General features: G+C 41.4%; 1 protein-coding gene across 2 annotated transcripts in view; it reads right to left on the reverse strand.

The window, feature by feature from the left end:
• Positions 1-1,550: 1,550 nt before the first annotated feature.
• The window catches only part of nova2 (NOVA alternative splicing regulator 2), a 75,370-nt gene continuing 61,503 nt past the window's right edge, over positions 1,551-15,417 (reverse strand). For both annotated transcript variants that reach the window (XM_041994638.1, XM_041994637.1), the window contains one exon: positions 1,551-6,270. In XM_041994638.1, the coding sequence (XP_041850572.1) occupies positions 5,248-6,270 (1,023 nt within the window). In that variant the 3' untranslated portion in view covers positions 1,551-5,247. The remainder of the gene's footprint in view (positions 6,271-15,417) is intronic.

The raw sequence follows: 15,417 nt of genomic DNA on the forward strand, positions 1-15,417 counted from the left end.
TATTTTGGCACAGATTTCACTTGTTTAGGTTAGAATTACACTATTTTTAACTTATCAGCTTAAACAGAGCATTATTACACTGCCGCTTCAAACTAGCCTCTCTAGCTAAAGGACAGATTTCGATATGTTAAACTTTGTATTTATCAGTTATTATTAAATAGCAGCATTTTCCACAAATTTTAAAAAAGGGACACTCATGTAAGCCTATCCAACATCTACAGATAAACCTAAAAGCTCCTATGGCAGACAGAAGATAAACGATAGGACAACACGATATGCCACTACATGTATTGCTTCCAATACTTGTCACATTTTATCTCAACCTCCTAACATTAAGGTAGCTGTCTAAAAGATAAACTCTAAGGTTTAAATGATGAGATGAAAAAGTCGTCTGGCACCTGTATCTTGGAATTCCAAGCACTTCTGCCTCTGTAAATATGCCGGTACTGTGCTGTATGCATGTTTCTGTTTTCTGTACAAGACAGCTTGTCCTGAAGAAATACTAAGATAACAAATGTTGTAAATAATATATTTTATCCTTTCAATTTATTAATCTTCAATATCTGAATTTATACTAACTTGATAACTGTCCAGGACACAATGAAATATGCATGTCACATATTGTTTAAAACATAGATTAAAAAAAATACAATCATATTAAAGGCAGCATATCATACAAAAATCCCTATAAACTCAAACATGTGCTCCAACAACTATGCTCCGCCAGTCTTTGTTTTATCTCAACAAGGAAATCCTTCTTCTTACAAGATTTATTTTAAAGTTGAAAATTCCAATCCCCCATCTGACATTGAATGCACCCTCTGACACTACGAAACTAAACCAAACATGTTAACTTAGGTGAAAACCATCCCATATAAGTAACACATCTTAATATTAGCCTCTAAAATCTTTATTAATCCAATATTTGACTGGGTGGAGTCTAAATCTGCCAGCTGGCTAAGACAGTCAGAGTCATGACTCATAATGAGATTGATCCAGAAAGTGGAATCAGTACCAACAGTCTGTGGCCCCACATCTCACAAATTTACGAATTTGAGAATAAAGTTGCCAGTTTATTGTTTTTCTGTTAGTTTTCTGTGGGTTGGTAGTCTGAGCTTAGTTTGGTGTGTGTGTGTGTGTGTGTGTGTGTTAGTCTGAGCTGAGTCTGGTGTGTGTGGTAGTCTGAGCTCAGTTTGGTGTGTGTGTTAGTCTGAGCTGAGTCTGGTGTGTGTGGTAGTCTGAGCTCAGTTTGGTGTGTGTATGTGGTAGTCTAAGCTCAGTTGAGTGTGTGTAGTAGTTTGAGCTCAGTCTGGTATGTGTGGTAGTATGAGCACAGTCTGTGGTGTGTGTGGTAGTCTGAGCTCAGTTTAATGTGTATGTGGTAGTCTAAGCTCAGTTTGGGGTGTGTGTGGTAGTCTGAGCTCAGTTTGGTGTGTGTGTGTGTGTGTGTGTGGTAGTCTGGGCTCAGTTTGGTGTGTGGGCCAGTGTGAGCTCAGAATATTTACAGTATATGATAATAATGTGCCTGAAGAGTTGTTAAGCTCTACTGATGTTACAGGAGGCTGAACCCTGTAGCAAAGAGAGGTGGACTGGAGTGGGGGGTGACTCAATACCCTAAAACTGCTAATTGTGAATAGTAATTTAATTTCTTGGTGGAAAAGGTAATAAAATCTCTTTCTGTGCTCTTTTGACAAAAACATGTTTCATTAGCGTATAAAGAAGCTGTATTAATTTGTGAAAAAGGGCAGAATACATATCTAGTAGTAGTAAATGATCACATTTGGAAAGCTAATAAGTTTTCTGTATTGCATACAGCACAGTACCAATCCACAATGGAACAGAGGTATTTTTTTACCCATAAAATCCAGTCAAACTCTATCAACGTCAAAAAACTCCTTCACACTATGTGTATATTTGTACAACAAGGTACCCCAAATACTTTTTGGGTATCAAAGTAAAATGCACTGATCCAAAATAGAGATGAGTGTTTGAGCACTGCACCCTGCCAGCTATGACTTCCTCTGCAGGTGTGGTTGTTTTCTGATGGTGGCCGTCTCAGCCTCATCTGCTGAGGAGGCAAAGAAAAGAGAGGCTCAGCCTGTGGCATTTGCCGGGGCAAGCAGCAGACATGCATCGATCGTAACACCAGACATAGTCACCCATGGAGCGATGTGGTAGGAGGAGAGGGGGTGTCAGGATGGGAGTGCACTGGAAAACTGAGAACGGGTGGGAAGGTGAGGAGAGTGTGGATGGTGTTAGATGGGAGTAAAGAAGCCTCCTTACCAAGCTGTGGAGATAAACCCTCACTGGCGCTCCAACAGAGAGTGACACATTCGATAGCACGGTGGACGATTTTGGGGTCAGATTGGTTTCTAATTAATCAAAGAGGGCAGAAATGTTCCCTTCCCTTGCCAGGCTGTGTAAGTCAGTAAATCAAATACACCCCCTCCTCATTTTCTAGCATTTTATAAACCATATTAAAACTGTAAGAATAATCTGTCCAGGGATTTGCCCGTTGCATGTGCAGTACATCATAAATTTTTACTTTTTATGAAAAGGGCACAGCTGCGTTAGTGGTTTGAATTCAGACTTTCCCCTGCTACCGGACCCCTAACACTCCCCAATAACCTGGCGTCTTGTTTCAAAACAGTTTCCCAAGATATCAAAAAAGTAGAGTCTAATTGATCTCAGCCTCAATTGATTGATCCTCTTCATCAACCTAGTCTCTTTCTCTTCCTTCAGTAATTCAGATACGACGTGATTTCTGGTGAAGTTCTTCATATGCATTCTACATGTATCATACATGTGTTTTTTTCCCCCCTGCCATACAGAAACCCATCCAGTCACGATGCCATATACATCTACACAGCCCTGACCACGTGGGTCGAGAGAACTGCTCTCTGGCTTCACAGTGAATTAAGACAAAAAAATTCAGTGTACTCCGATTGTTAAAAACCAAAAAAAAAAAAGAAAGAAACATCACACACACAAAAAAAGAGAAAGAAATTCAACAACAAAATAAACAACAGCATCTTCAGCAGCCTTGTGGGTCTACAATGGGCAGTAATCCTGTTGCCAAGGGTGACCTGCAGTTTGTCAGGGGCAGAGATGAGCTCTGCTCCCATGACATTTCTTGAAAATCAGTCATCTGCCCTTTACCTCATTGGCAGTTGGACGGTTTCTTGATAAGGGCAAGGATCAATGAGACTATTTATTTCCTTTACCGATATGCATGTTGCCTTTAAAAAGCAAATCTACAAGCGAGGCTTGCAGATTCAGCAGTGGACCCCAGACAAGCGACGTTCCCTCGTCCTGTTACAGTGTTTCCTCTGACTCAATGTTTACATTTCTCAGTAGTATGTTGTTAGTCTTAAGTGCTCTTGCTTGGTCTAGTCTGTGGTTTTTGGGGTAATCTAAAGAGTTGGGATGACCACAGGCTGAGCAGCAGCAGTCCATCTGAGAACGGGTCTCAGCTCAACTAAATTATTCATTTTAGTTGCAGTTTTACATAGTAGGCAAACTGCAACAGGGCATTTTACTACAGATACAGACAGCAGTGATATTTTGCAGCATGAGAAAGGGTAGCTGAGCGTAATAAACAGGTATTTAAGGTTATAATAGCTGCACTGCAGTCTGTGGCGAGAGTGGTTTAGATGTTTTCCTGCAAATCTAGACGACTTACTGTAGTCTGCATCATAGATATGATTAATTCCCTTTTCTAGCACCAAATATGGTATTGTAATGTTTTGTTTCAGTGTGACTGCGTGTGTGTGTTCCCTGTTCTGCTGTTTGACTGGATATATAAGTTGATCCTTCACTGTAATGATTTTAATGCCTGGGGCGGCTTTCTTACTGGACTTAAATAAGACATATATTACACTATGTGACATTACTATTCAACTTCAGTCCACTTACATTTAAAACAAAAGATTTAAATCAAAAATATTCTCATTTACATTCATTTCAACCTGAATTCACAGATTTTAAAAAAAAAGAAAAAAACAACCAAGCTTTATATTGGGTGACCTCATTAATAAATAGTGACGATGATGAGGATTCCTATTGTAATAATCATGACAGTATTAATAGAATTTTCATAGGTGACTGCAAAAAAAAAAAAAAAAAAAAGCCTGTGTTTGCCGCAGCTTGCACAGTATCACTCTCGTCGTTTTCTAGCTTTCGCACTACGTGAGGTCATCAGCATGCGCCTCAACATTCTACCTCAAAGACTAGAGCCACATGTGGAGGGTGCTACGTGCTGTCACACCCCTGCAGGGCTGCACTGCTTGTGGGCATCACAGGGTGTGCAAACGAAGAAACGCCCCACCTGATTCTGCCCCTCCTCCCCTACATGCACACCTCCCCCCAGTTTCACCTCACCCCCTCCAACATCTCCCAGAGAGGAGGAGGTGGGGGAGGGAAGGAGGGAGGACGTGAGGAAGCAGTAAGGAGAACAGAAAGTGTTATTTGAAGGGAAGGGGGAGGGGGGGTTCAGGGCATTTCTTCTCTCACACACCAGGCTGAAGTTTGCAGTCTTGCTTGTTAATAAACCCCCTGTAAAAAAAGGGGGAGCGGTAGGGCAAAAGAGGGGTGGGGGTGGGGGGAAAGGGTGGTAGGATTTGGGACAAATTTCCTAGAATAATAAAAGCAAAAAAAAAACCTGCTAAAGGGTGGTGGGTGTGGGCTACAGGGGGAGGGACAGGTAAGGGTTGTTTCCTTACAGGATTAAGGGTTTGGGGTGGTGGAGGGTTGTACCCTGTAAACACCAACCCTCCCCCTCTCCATGCCCCATGCCCTTCCCTCCCTCCCCCGCTCTGTAGCATCTCAGGCAGTCAGCCTGTCTACATAGCATTCAGCTCTGTCCACACAAAACACAAATAAACAGACAGCTTAATTTACTAAACAAAACAAAACAACAGAACAAAACAATAAAAAAAATCCCAAAAGGTCAAGACGTTAAGTAATAAAACCTTATTTACATTTTACACATTTTTTCTTGGTTTTTCAGCGTGATAACTCGCTCCTCTCCCTCCTCATCTTCTCAGCACATTTTTGCTTTGCGTCAAAAAACTTTTTTTAATACAGAATACTGAAAACACGCAGAAGAAAACGGCGCAAACGATTCCTTCCGACATTCTTGCTCTCCTCTCCTTTTTCCATTCCCACTCTCACTTTTTTTAACTCCTCCCCCAAGCCCCCACTCTTTTTTTTCCTCTTTTCCTCCTCGTTTCCCATTGGCTGTCAGATTTAGCCCACCTTCTGTGGGTTGGTGGCACGCACCCCCTGCTCATAGGTGATTCGCTGGCTGATCAGATACTGTGCGGCCTGTGTGGCGGCCTGGGAGCCCGTGATGGTCACCTTCCTGTTTCGGGTTCCGGGGATGAACTCGCCTTTCTTGGAGATCTGGATTCTGGCGCCGGTCAACTCCTGGTACTCCACTAGCGTCTTCCCTCCTTTCCCCAAGATGGCTCCAACTAGGTTTTCTGGCACAGCGATCTCAACCACTTCCTTTGCGCCTTCTGCTAACTTCTCTGTGGCGAGTAAGGATGATGCCACCAGTGGTGATGCAGCGCTCAAGTAACCGTTGGTGGCGCCTGTAGCAGCAGCTAGCGATCCCAGTGAAAAGCCTCCGAGACTGGCGGCAGGGTGAGCTGCGCTGGTAGATGCATCGCTTGCGTAGGATGCTAACAGATTAGCCGCAGCAGCTGCTGCTGGGTTAGCGTTAGCTGCTACAGCGGCTAACACTCCTGAGGCTGCAGCAGGGTTCAGCCCCAGACCCAAAGAGTTGGTGTTGTAACCATAGCTAGCCAGCGTGTTGAGGGCGGAGGTGATGGCGAGCAGGTCGTTGCCTGAGAGGCTGGACATGGTGGTCGGGAAGGCTCCAACTCCAGCAAGGCCGGCTTGGCCAAGCAGAGAGGAAGCTGTGGCTGCTGCAGCAGCTGCAGCTGCCGGCATGACCTCGGTGGAGTTGGCGTACGGAGAACCGGTGGGATTGGAGTTGGCGACTGGCCCTGTGATATTTGAGTAGGAGATGTTGAGGCAGGAGGAGCTCTGCGGATCCTCCTGGATCTTCTGGACGATGATCTCCACTGCTTTTCGGTTCTGCTCAGGCTCACCGCTGATGGTGACCACGCGCTCCTGCAGGTTGATACCTTCAGGTTTTTGGGATAGCTGAACCCAAGCCCCGGACTGCTCCATCACTGCTTTTACTGTAGCTCCACCTTTTCCAATGATTAGCCCCGCCGTACTGTTGGGGACAATCAGCTTGGCCTGGTGGGAGGGGTGGGGATGTTGGGGTGGGAGAAAACAGAAAAAAAACTAAAGTTATCACTTTGTGATGAAAATTTGACAACAAATCTGCTTAAACAAAGTACAGACAAGAAACTACCTGATAGGAAAAACATAAAAATTCCTCACAACAGATGTTAAAGAGGAGGATTCTGGGTGAATTGATTCTCTTTACAGAAATGCACAAGTCAGTTAAAAACACAACAATTCATGTTTCCTTTGTGTTTGAATGGTGGTCAGTCATGTGAAATAATCTGAAATAATAATTTTCTCTTGCTCCACTGTTTTTTTTACAGGATTGCTTGAGTTCTTTGTGGTTTGCAGCTGTGTGAAGGTCCCACCAGAGCATGGATCATATTAACACCTGGATTCTTTTCTTTTCAGCCATTCTGTTGTAGATCTGCTGCCGTGTTTGGGATCATTGTCCTGTTGGACGGATGGGAAGTCCAGCTCTTGGCTCCCAAATTGCTCTTCATTTAGCATCATTCAGAGCTTTTATTTTAACCTAATTTAACTATTATTAGGCTAAAATTATTTGTATGTTGGTGAGCAACTTTTTATTTTTTACATAAAAGGCTTAGTTTTATGCATTTTTCTATTAAGAGAATATAGATACTATTTAAGATTTTAATTTTAATAACAAACAAACAAATTTAACAAATAAAGACCAAAGTCTGAACATTATGACATTTTAGACTAATTTCTTTAGCACTTATTTAAATCCCCGTCTCTCTTTGTTGTTCTGTGTACCTGGCTGTATGACTACACTCACTATGTTATGATAATGTCCCCCCTCGCTTTCCATCGCACAATCCTAGTCTTTCCTCACATCTGATTGGCGGCATGGTGTGCCAGTCAAAATAAACTCCCACTCCTTTTAAAGATTAGGTTTACCCTGACGGGAAAGCCAGTGCAGAGTTCTCGGAGCCAACTCATTCGCGAACGACACATCATAGTCTAGTTTCAGCCAAGGTTTAGCTGTTCAGCAGACAGATGGCCCCACTTTGACTCTATAATACTTTGGTATCCAGAGGAGTTAATGGTCCACTCAATGACTGCAAGTGGCAAATATCAAAGACATAGGGAAATGAATTTGCACTATAATAAAACAAGAATCATGGGATATTTGACGGCTTTTGGGTGCAAGGAGCTGTATTTTAGAGGCATCCTTGAGATTAACGGGAGACTAAAAGAACTAAAGAAGAGTTTTAGAGACAAAGAGACAAAACCATTTCTTCAAAGTGAGAAAGAAAAACAGACTTTTAATGAACCATAGTCGTGTGTTTGTCCTTGAGCATGCAGTCGATCTTTTCAAAGATGCGAGATAACACAGTAAAAGATGAATAATGTAGAGAGCGAGGAGGAAGAGAGCGCGAAACCAACAGGTAGAAAGAGGTGGAACAGAGTGGGAGGGAAGGATGGATGAGACAGAGAGTGGTGAGAGCAATTCTAAAGAGGCTACTTGTGTGAAAAAAAATAACACTGACTCCCAGGGGTCACCGTTGCCATGGAAACACAGCTACGGCATTCAATGGGCAGTGAAAGGGAGTGAGGCAATGACACACACACACACACACACACACACACACACACACACACACACACACACACACACACACACACACACACACACACACACACACATCCAAAGACAGAGCAGAATATTCTTTAGATGTAAAACTAATGAGTTATTACCAAACTGTTTATTATCGGACCAAATTTTCCCAAAATTTAACATTACGTCAGCCACACGGACATAGATCTGATGTCTAAATGACCAATAATGGCTCAAAGGTGCCTCACTGATGCTGGAGGAAAACGATGCATCGCGTTCTGCTGCACAGCCAACCTCCATGCACAGTTACAGCAGCTGAACCAGATGCAACCTGTTGTCAACAAAAGGGGGTAACGAAAACTAAGAAGTTTTTTTGGGGGGGCACAGATTTCACAAACCAAACCACCTGCAGCAGATTATGGGAGCTACTGCAGCACATTAGCCACCCAGCAAACAAACATGAGTGTATTTATGAGTTCTGCTTCTCCCCCATGATCATTGATCTCTATGCAGAGCTGCTGCTGGCAGTCTGAGTGACACACACATGTAGAAAGCAGCAAGCGAGAGAGTCGACGGCAGGAGTGGGAGGATGGAGGACAGAGGAGATAAAAAGAGTTGGCCTTGATGAAGAAATCAGGACTGAGAAGGAGATGGAGTGAGGGGTGATTGAGAAATTCATTATTTTCTTCTTGTCTTCTGTCCTTCCACGCAGAGTGAAATAAAATGTGAGGAAAACAAGAAGAATTCAAAGAGAGAAGGATCAATTAACCTTGCAAATGAAAAAAGAGGTTGTTCTGATGACTTTCTCTTTCTTCTCCCTCCTCCTTGTGTTTGCTGCAGTTGTAAGCTGTTTGTATGGCAGCAGCCTTGATACAAAGGTTTTGCTGCCACTCCGCATTGCATTGCTTGTTCTCTGCACTGCAGCCTTCTCTGAGGCAGGGGGGTGAATTTACATAGAAATAGAAAAATTAGAGAGGCGTGCAGGAGGGAGTTGATAAAGAGCAAATACAAACCTGCAAACGGCGTCACTATTCACTTCCTGCTGCTTCAACTTGAATATCAGAGCTTTATCTTTCCCCTGAGGTTGTTTGTTTTGAGTCGTCTCTGTGGGATTAACTGTTGGGATTTTCTTTTTTCCCCCCACTTGTTCATTTATCTTTTCTATGAAAGCAAGAGTGGAAGTTTGTGTTTGGTTTCTATTGATTAGTGACTTGTCGCTGGAAAAATGGAACAACACGTCCTGCTGCTTCGCAGGCTCGGCTGCGACCTGCTGTCCTGCATAGATTAAAGTGAAGTGTTGACACAGTGTGAACGCTGCACTTTCTGGGGATTTTTGAGGATCGTCTCTTGTATGAGAAATAGTTTATTTGGTGTGTTTGAAATCATTAATCCACAATTAAAGAGTACACTTTTTAACGTCTGAATGTTTTCTAGTCTTAATGGACAAAATCTGTTTACTATCTAGTCATTATTGTAGTGCTGAGTCATACAGAGTCTCTTCTGCTGCCTGTGGATTATCGATGTTACACAGCAGCCCACAGTTACAAATGATCTAACTCCAAATTTAGGTAAATTGTGGACGTTATTGATGATTAAGCCATCATTGAGGTTGCTGGACATCATTGTACCTGTTCTGTTAGTCACACTGATTATTATCCTAATTTAAGCAAAACCAATAACATTTATTTACATTTTGGGCACACAGGCCCCCCCAGACTATTTTAGATAAGACTTTTTTGTGGGGAAATTCAGTGTCTCAGCAGCTCCAAAAAAATGGCACATTATGAAACAAAAGAAAAACAACAATGCAGCGGAGCTCAGAGAGGAAAACAGAAAGTTTGAAGAATTCTGTAAAGTATACACGTAATATGAGTAAAATAAAATATAAACAGGTTGATGATCTGATAATTGTGCAGGAGAATAATTAACTTTTATTTGTTCTCATTGAAGAGTGATTGCTGTGGGAATGAAGGAGCGGCAGAAGTGCTCAGTTAGCTAGTTAGTTAGCTAGCTAGCAGTTAGTTAGCTCAGTTGTTGTAAAACATGATGGTTACAGTATTTAGAGATAAGCACAGATTCAAGTGTTATAGAAAATTTTTCACGTTACACTGGGACAAATATTTATTCCTGTAAAAACTTTTGCAAAAACCCACGTCTGTTTTTACCGTGGAAAGTCAGATTTAGTCCTGCTATTGACATAAGTGAGATGTATGCTAAATAAATAACACTGACATGTTTACATCTTATTTTTCCCTAGCTGGGCAATTACTGTTCATGGTTTGGCTATAAACATTTATAATTAATGGGACTAAGGAGGATTTGTTTAAACTGGATCACAATGAAGTGGCTTGAACTGACTTGTGGTTTAGGTGATTCGAGATGACTTTGTTCTGGATCGGTGCCGTACAAATAAAGCTGAGTTGAATTGAATGCAATTTTCTCAACATCTGCCACTCATTGGCTCTGATACATAGACAGACAAATTATGAGTCAAAGAAGATTTTATATGAAAATGTTCTTTGTCAAATAACTTGACTAAACATATCTTTGCTTTGTGTAATAGGTCATAACAAGAATTGTAATAGAATTTAAAATTTAATAGAGTAACTGAATAAATGCACAAGTTTGTTTTTCTCTTCAAACATCACTTCCTCCATCAAAGTGCTGAGGTTGTAATCCTGCTCGTTGTCTCTTGCAGCAGTAAAACACACCTGGTTGCTGGAATTTACCATCAGACATGTTTTTAAAATTCATCCTGTTACTTTTACAAAAAAATAATCCTGAAATTTTCATCCTTTGTCATGTGTTTTTGATTTTCATACATTAAAGTTGAGAATTACAAGAAATATTTTAACTGTTACAGTATTTAAAAAATAAGTTTGCAATACACTTTTGAATTCAATATTAAATTTTAAGCATGATGCGAATAATCACAGAAAATCACGAAAATAATCGCGATTAAAATTTCACTTGTTGCACAGCACAAAAACGAATAAACCAATAATTAAATAAATGCAACTGAGGCACAAAATAAGCAAAAGCTTTCAAACAATCAAATAAATACAGAAAATTGATAAAATAATTAAAAAAAATAACTTTAATACAGAATTAAAATCCAAGAAATAAACTTCTGTGGGATCCTCTGTGCTCCCACAGAGACTCAGACAGGACTTCATTCATTTTCTATCCCGCTTATTCAAATTCAAGATTTCGCTTCATTTTTATTCTTTATTTTGAACAAAATAAATGATTTCTGCTGCTGTTGGAACGCCTGATTATTACACGTTCTTCCTGAGTTTTTATACTGGCTCCCTGTCAGCTACAGAATTGCTTTTAAACTTCTTTAATTTGTTTTTAAATCTCTTCACGACGCTACCTCTCGACTTGCTTCATCCATACTCTCCCTCATGCTCTCTGAGCTCAGCTGATTTTGGTTGTTCCAAGGATGGGATGGAAGCTCGGAGGGGATCGGGCTTTGTCAGTTGCGGTAGAGTTACTGCTACATGCTAGGCTCCATCAGTGTCTTCTATTAAATCTTATTTAAAGACTCATTGGTTCTTTTGTCATTCAACACATCATGAGTTGGTTGTATGTGAGTTTTTGTGTTTTATGTCTGTCTTATATCCTTCATGTGCAGCACTTTGGTCAACCGTTTGTGTTTTTAGTCGTGTTTTATGAATTAATTTGGACTTTAAACATTATTATTCAGAACACCAGAGTTTATGCAATTTGAACAAAAGAATAAGAATTACTACTAAAAATTAACCAGATCTTATCCTGAGCTGCCGACATTTATAAACCCTGCACAGCTTTTCTCTTTTTTTTCCTAATTCACAGCAGACGGCAAACTGAATATTTGGAACGTCTAATTATTTTTTGCTCTGTTTCTGTCTTTACCTTTCCAACTGGCTTCATTAAAAATCAACATCCTGCTACCAAAGCTAAAGAACAGACCACAAAATACGGCTGTAAAATGATTAATTTTAGGAAATGTCTTTAAAAGCCGAGACACAGGAGAACATGAAAGGATTTATTTTGCAGCATTTCAGTTAACAGTTTTCTGCTTATTATGATTTGCAATTCATGCCTAAACTATTTTTTTTATCCCTGTTTTCAGGCAAACATTGGCACTGACGTATTTTTTTTCAGTGAGACATGTATTTACAAAGTATTTATTGCAAACACAAACTTTATTCCACAGATTTCATGTCTGAAGTTTGCATCAGAAAATGTTCCTGCAGAGTTTTGACCATTTCAGGTCATTTGTTTTGTTGTACAGAGACGAGCAGGGTGGAGGTGCACGGGAGGATGAGGGATAAAATAAATAAGTCACAAGCAGCTGGGAGCCACAGAAAGAGCCAAAAAGATTTTCCCCACGAACCCTTTTATCCTCCGCTCGCTGCTCTTAGACAGGCACGATGTTGGTGTAGAAGTGGGAGGATAAACAGCAGCGAACAGCGACGTCTGAATCCCTCCTGGTGCTAATGATCACATCTAGCATCTTTATACCCAACCAGCTCTCTGCTAATGAGGCTCTCCATTCGCCTCCACTCCTCCTCTGACTGCTCCGCTTACTCTCCTCTCCTTTTTCTTTTTTATGTTGTTGTTTTTTTGCTTTCTTCTATCTCATTTTTATAGATTTATAAATCTTTTACATTTTAGATTTTTTTTTAACTATGTGTCCTCTTTGAGTTTTGCCTCATCTGGTGCCCCATAAATTTTTACGGCTGCAATTTTCCAGTGCATTTACACCGGCTAATTCTTTCCTCGGTTCAATAACCACTGCTTACAAGGTCAAAAACACACACACAAACACACACAGTCAATGTGTTATCACTTTGAGGGGCATTTTAATATCAAATCATCCACTTCATCCTGTTTTTATTTAGCTGATGCTGCTCTAATGGGCGACTTAGCCTGGCAGACGCTTACCCACAATCCTCTGCTCCAACACCTTTCTGCAGAGCTGCCACACGGCTGGCAGGATGCAGGAAATCTCTCTACACTAAAGACTCTTTCATGTTTTTTTCCCCCCGCTCAGCTCCTCAGATTTACGACTTTTTGCCATTTTTTTACCTTACATGTTCTGTCATCTGGTGTCATCCTTTTATTTTTATTTTTTTAATTGTCAGGTGAAATGTTTCTGCAGAGGGGAGGAGGAGATCTGGCATCCATCCCGATGCTGACGAGAACATCCTGTTGCTGCAGCTGCTGGAGTGAGGTCAAAGGTCAAAGCCAATCTCCTCTTCATGAATACGCTCAGGCACATAGTGCCAAGGAGCAGGGATGGGAAGTGTTGACTTCAGCAGGGACGCTGGCTTAGCAGATAAGTTGAAATCAATGTCAGCAGCGGAGCAGGGACGTTTCATGCACCAAGACCTTGGAACAAGTTCAGAGTTTGGCTGTTTGAGGTTCGTGAAGGTCAAAAACAGTCAAGCTGCTAAGAGCTCATATTTGAAGCTGAAAATGTTTAAGCATCACAGACTGAAAGAATTCAGTTCACGCAGCAGTTTGTAGTACTTTAACAGCCTCATCCAGTCCACCCACAAACTTGGTTGTGTTCATTTTTGGTCCGACATTGTGCGAACAGCGTGTTGCCGGTTTGTGGAGAAAGATCCGACTTCAACTTCTCACAGCTGTGGAGGAAATGCTTTAAAATTCAGAATGCAGAGACGACACTTTGGTGACTTTTCTGCATTCTGCAGCAGCCTGACAAGACTGAGACAGACCCATGTTTTATCTGCCTCTTCAATAAACCTTCTGACAGGAAGTAAGCCTTCACCAGGGATGCTTTTCAGGAAAGTAGTAATACTCCCTCCGACTGCTGATTTCTGCGTTCTCACTGGGATCTAAAAGACTGGGAAGATTAGGCAAATTAGTCCTCTGACTCGCTGCTGGACGTCTGTCTGAGGCGCAGTGATGCTACAGGAAGAAGGGAGCATACTGCAGCTGCAGGCTTGTGTTGAGATGACGCTTTAATTTATCTCCAATTGGCTGATTTTCTGCCACTAAATGTAAGAGTTGCTTGACATGGAAAGGGATCAGAGAGAAATGACATACAGATGACGAGCTTGGACCAGCAAAATCCCGTCTGTACAGTGGATTTCTTTCCATGGATATCTTACATACATGGAGCTAAATGGCCTTTATTCAACTGTTGTGTAAGTCAGCAAGGAGGCAAAATAATTTACTTTACTCAGATATTTTGCTGTCTTACTTGGTCTTTCCACATTATTGTGGATATTAAAATCTTCTGCACCTCCTTCTCATCCTGCGTATTTTTAACCAGAAAAAAAAGATGTTGTTATTTGTATAACATCTACAAAACATGAGTTTTATGGGAAGGATAGCATCCTAGCTTCCTTTACGCACGACACCTCCTGTAGTCCATCTTGTTCATATCTATCTAACTTTACTTGCTGAGACCACTGAGGCATTCAGATTTGAGATGCTGCTTTTGACTGGACTCTGACTTCATTCTCTAAAGGTTTTCTCTGAAATCTCCTGAGACGTCGCAGCTTCCTGCGTATTTTCAGATCAGTTCAGCTAAAAAGTTCCTTTTACTAAAACAGCTGGGTCATGAGCTTAAGGGTTGCATACCTGTCTAAGCAAGTTAAAGTGAGTCTGAAATTATATAAATATCTTTTTTAAACTGGTCAACTCGACCTAAACCTGATATTTATTCCCGGCTTCAGACTAGAATCTGGAATAGTCTTTTTTAGAGCTGTCATGGTGGTAAGGATGAGCCGTATCCTGGTCCAAACTGTGTGTGGCGTTCCATCCAGGTCACTCGGATGTGTGTCGGCATCGTGTTTGGATGTGCACGCAGCCTGATGTGAGGCCACGCAAACACAGATACATGCATTCAAACTTTAGCTAATAACTGTGTGAAAAAGCTGCAAAAATGTAGGACGTCAGCTAAATAAAGACCCAAAACAATACATGCCGCCACCATGACACCTCCGTACACACATACACACAAACACACGGCGTGAGGGGAGGACGGCGGAACAACTGTTGAGGCTGCTGGAGTTTGAACTTTGAAGTCTTAAGCGGGGGACTTTAGCTTAATCTGCCTCCCACTGATCCACAGGCTTAGTCGCCTCTCTCTCTCTCTGCCCCACTCTGCCTCTACCTCGCTCGCTCTCTGTCATCCCTCATTTTCCATCTCTCCATCCGTCTTTTTCCCTCCATTCTCTGGCTTATCCCGGAGCACAGAAACCCCCGTGTAGGTTAAAAATAACAGAATGACAGAAGAGCGGGGCTACAATGACACACACTGATACACACACACACACACACACACACACACACACACACACACACACACACACACACACACACACACACACACACACTGCTTATACCATGTGTTGTTACTTTCAGATTTTAGGGCTTTCTCTGTCAATGTCAATTCTGGACATTTTTATAAATAAATTGAGGTTTTTTTTTCATTTAATAAGTTTAATTTTTGTTTCCTTTCTGAACAAAATATTATATGAGAACTTTTTAAACATCCAAATACTAATACTAAAACCCTCCCAGCTTTTCCTAAAGTTCAAAGAAAATTATGG

This window comes from Melanotaenia boesemani, chromosome 9, assembly GCF_017639745.1.
Source record: "Melanotaenia boesemani isolate fMelBoe1 chromosome 9, fMelBoe1.pri, whole genome shotgun sequence".
Classification (NCBI taxonomy): Eukaryota; Metazoa; Chordata; class Actinopteri; order Atheriniformes; family Melanotaeniidae; genus Melanotaenia; species Melanotaenia boesemani.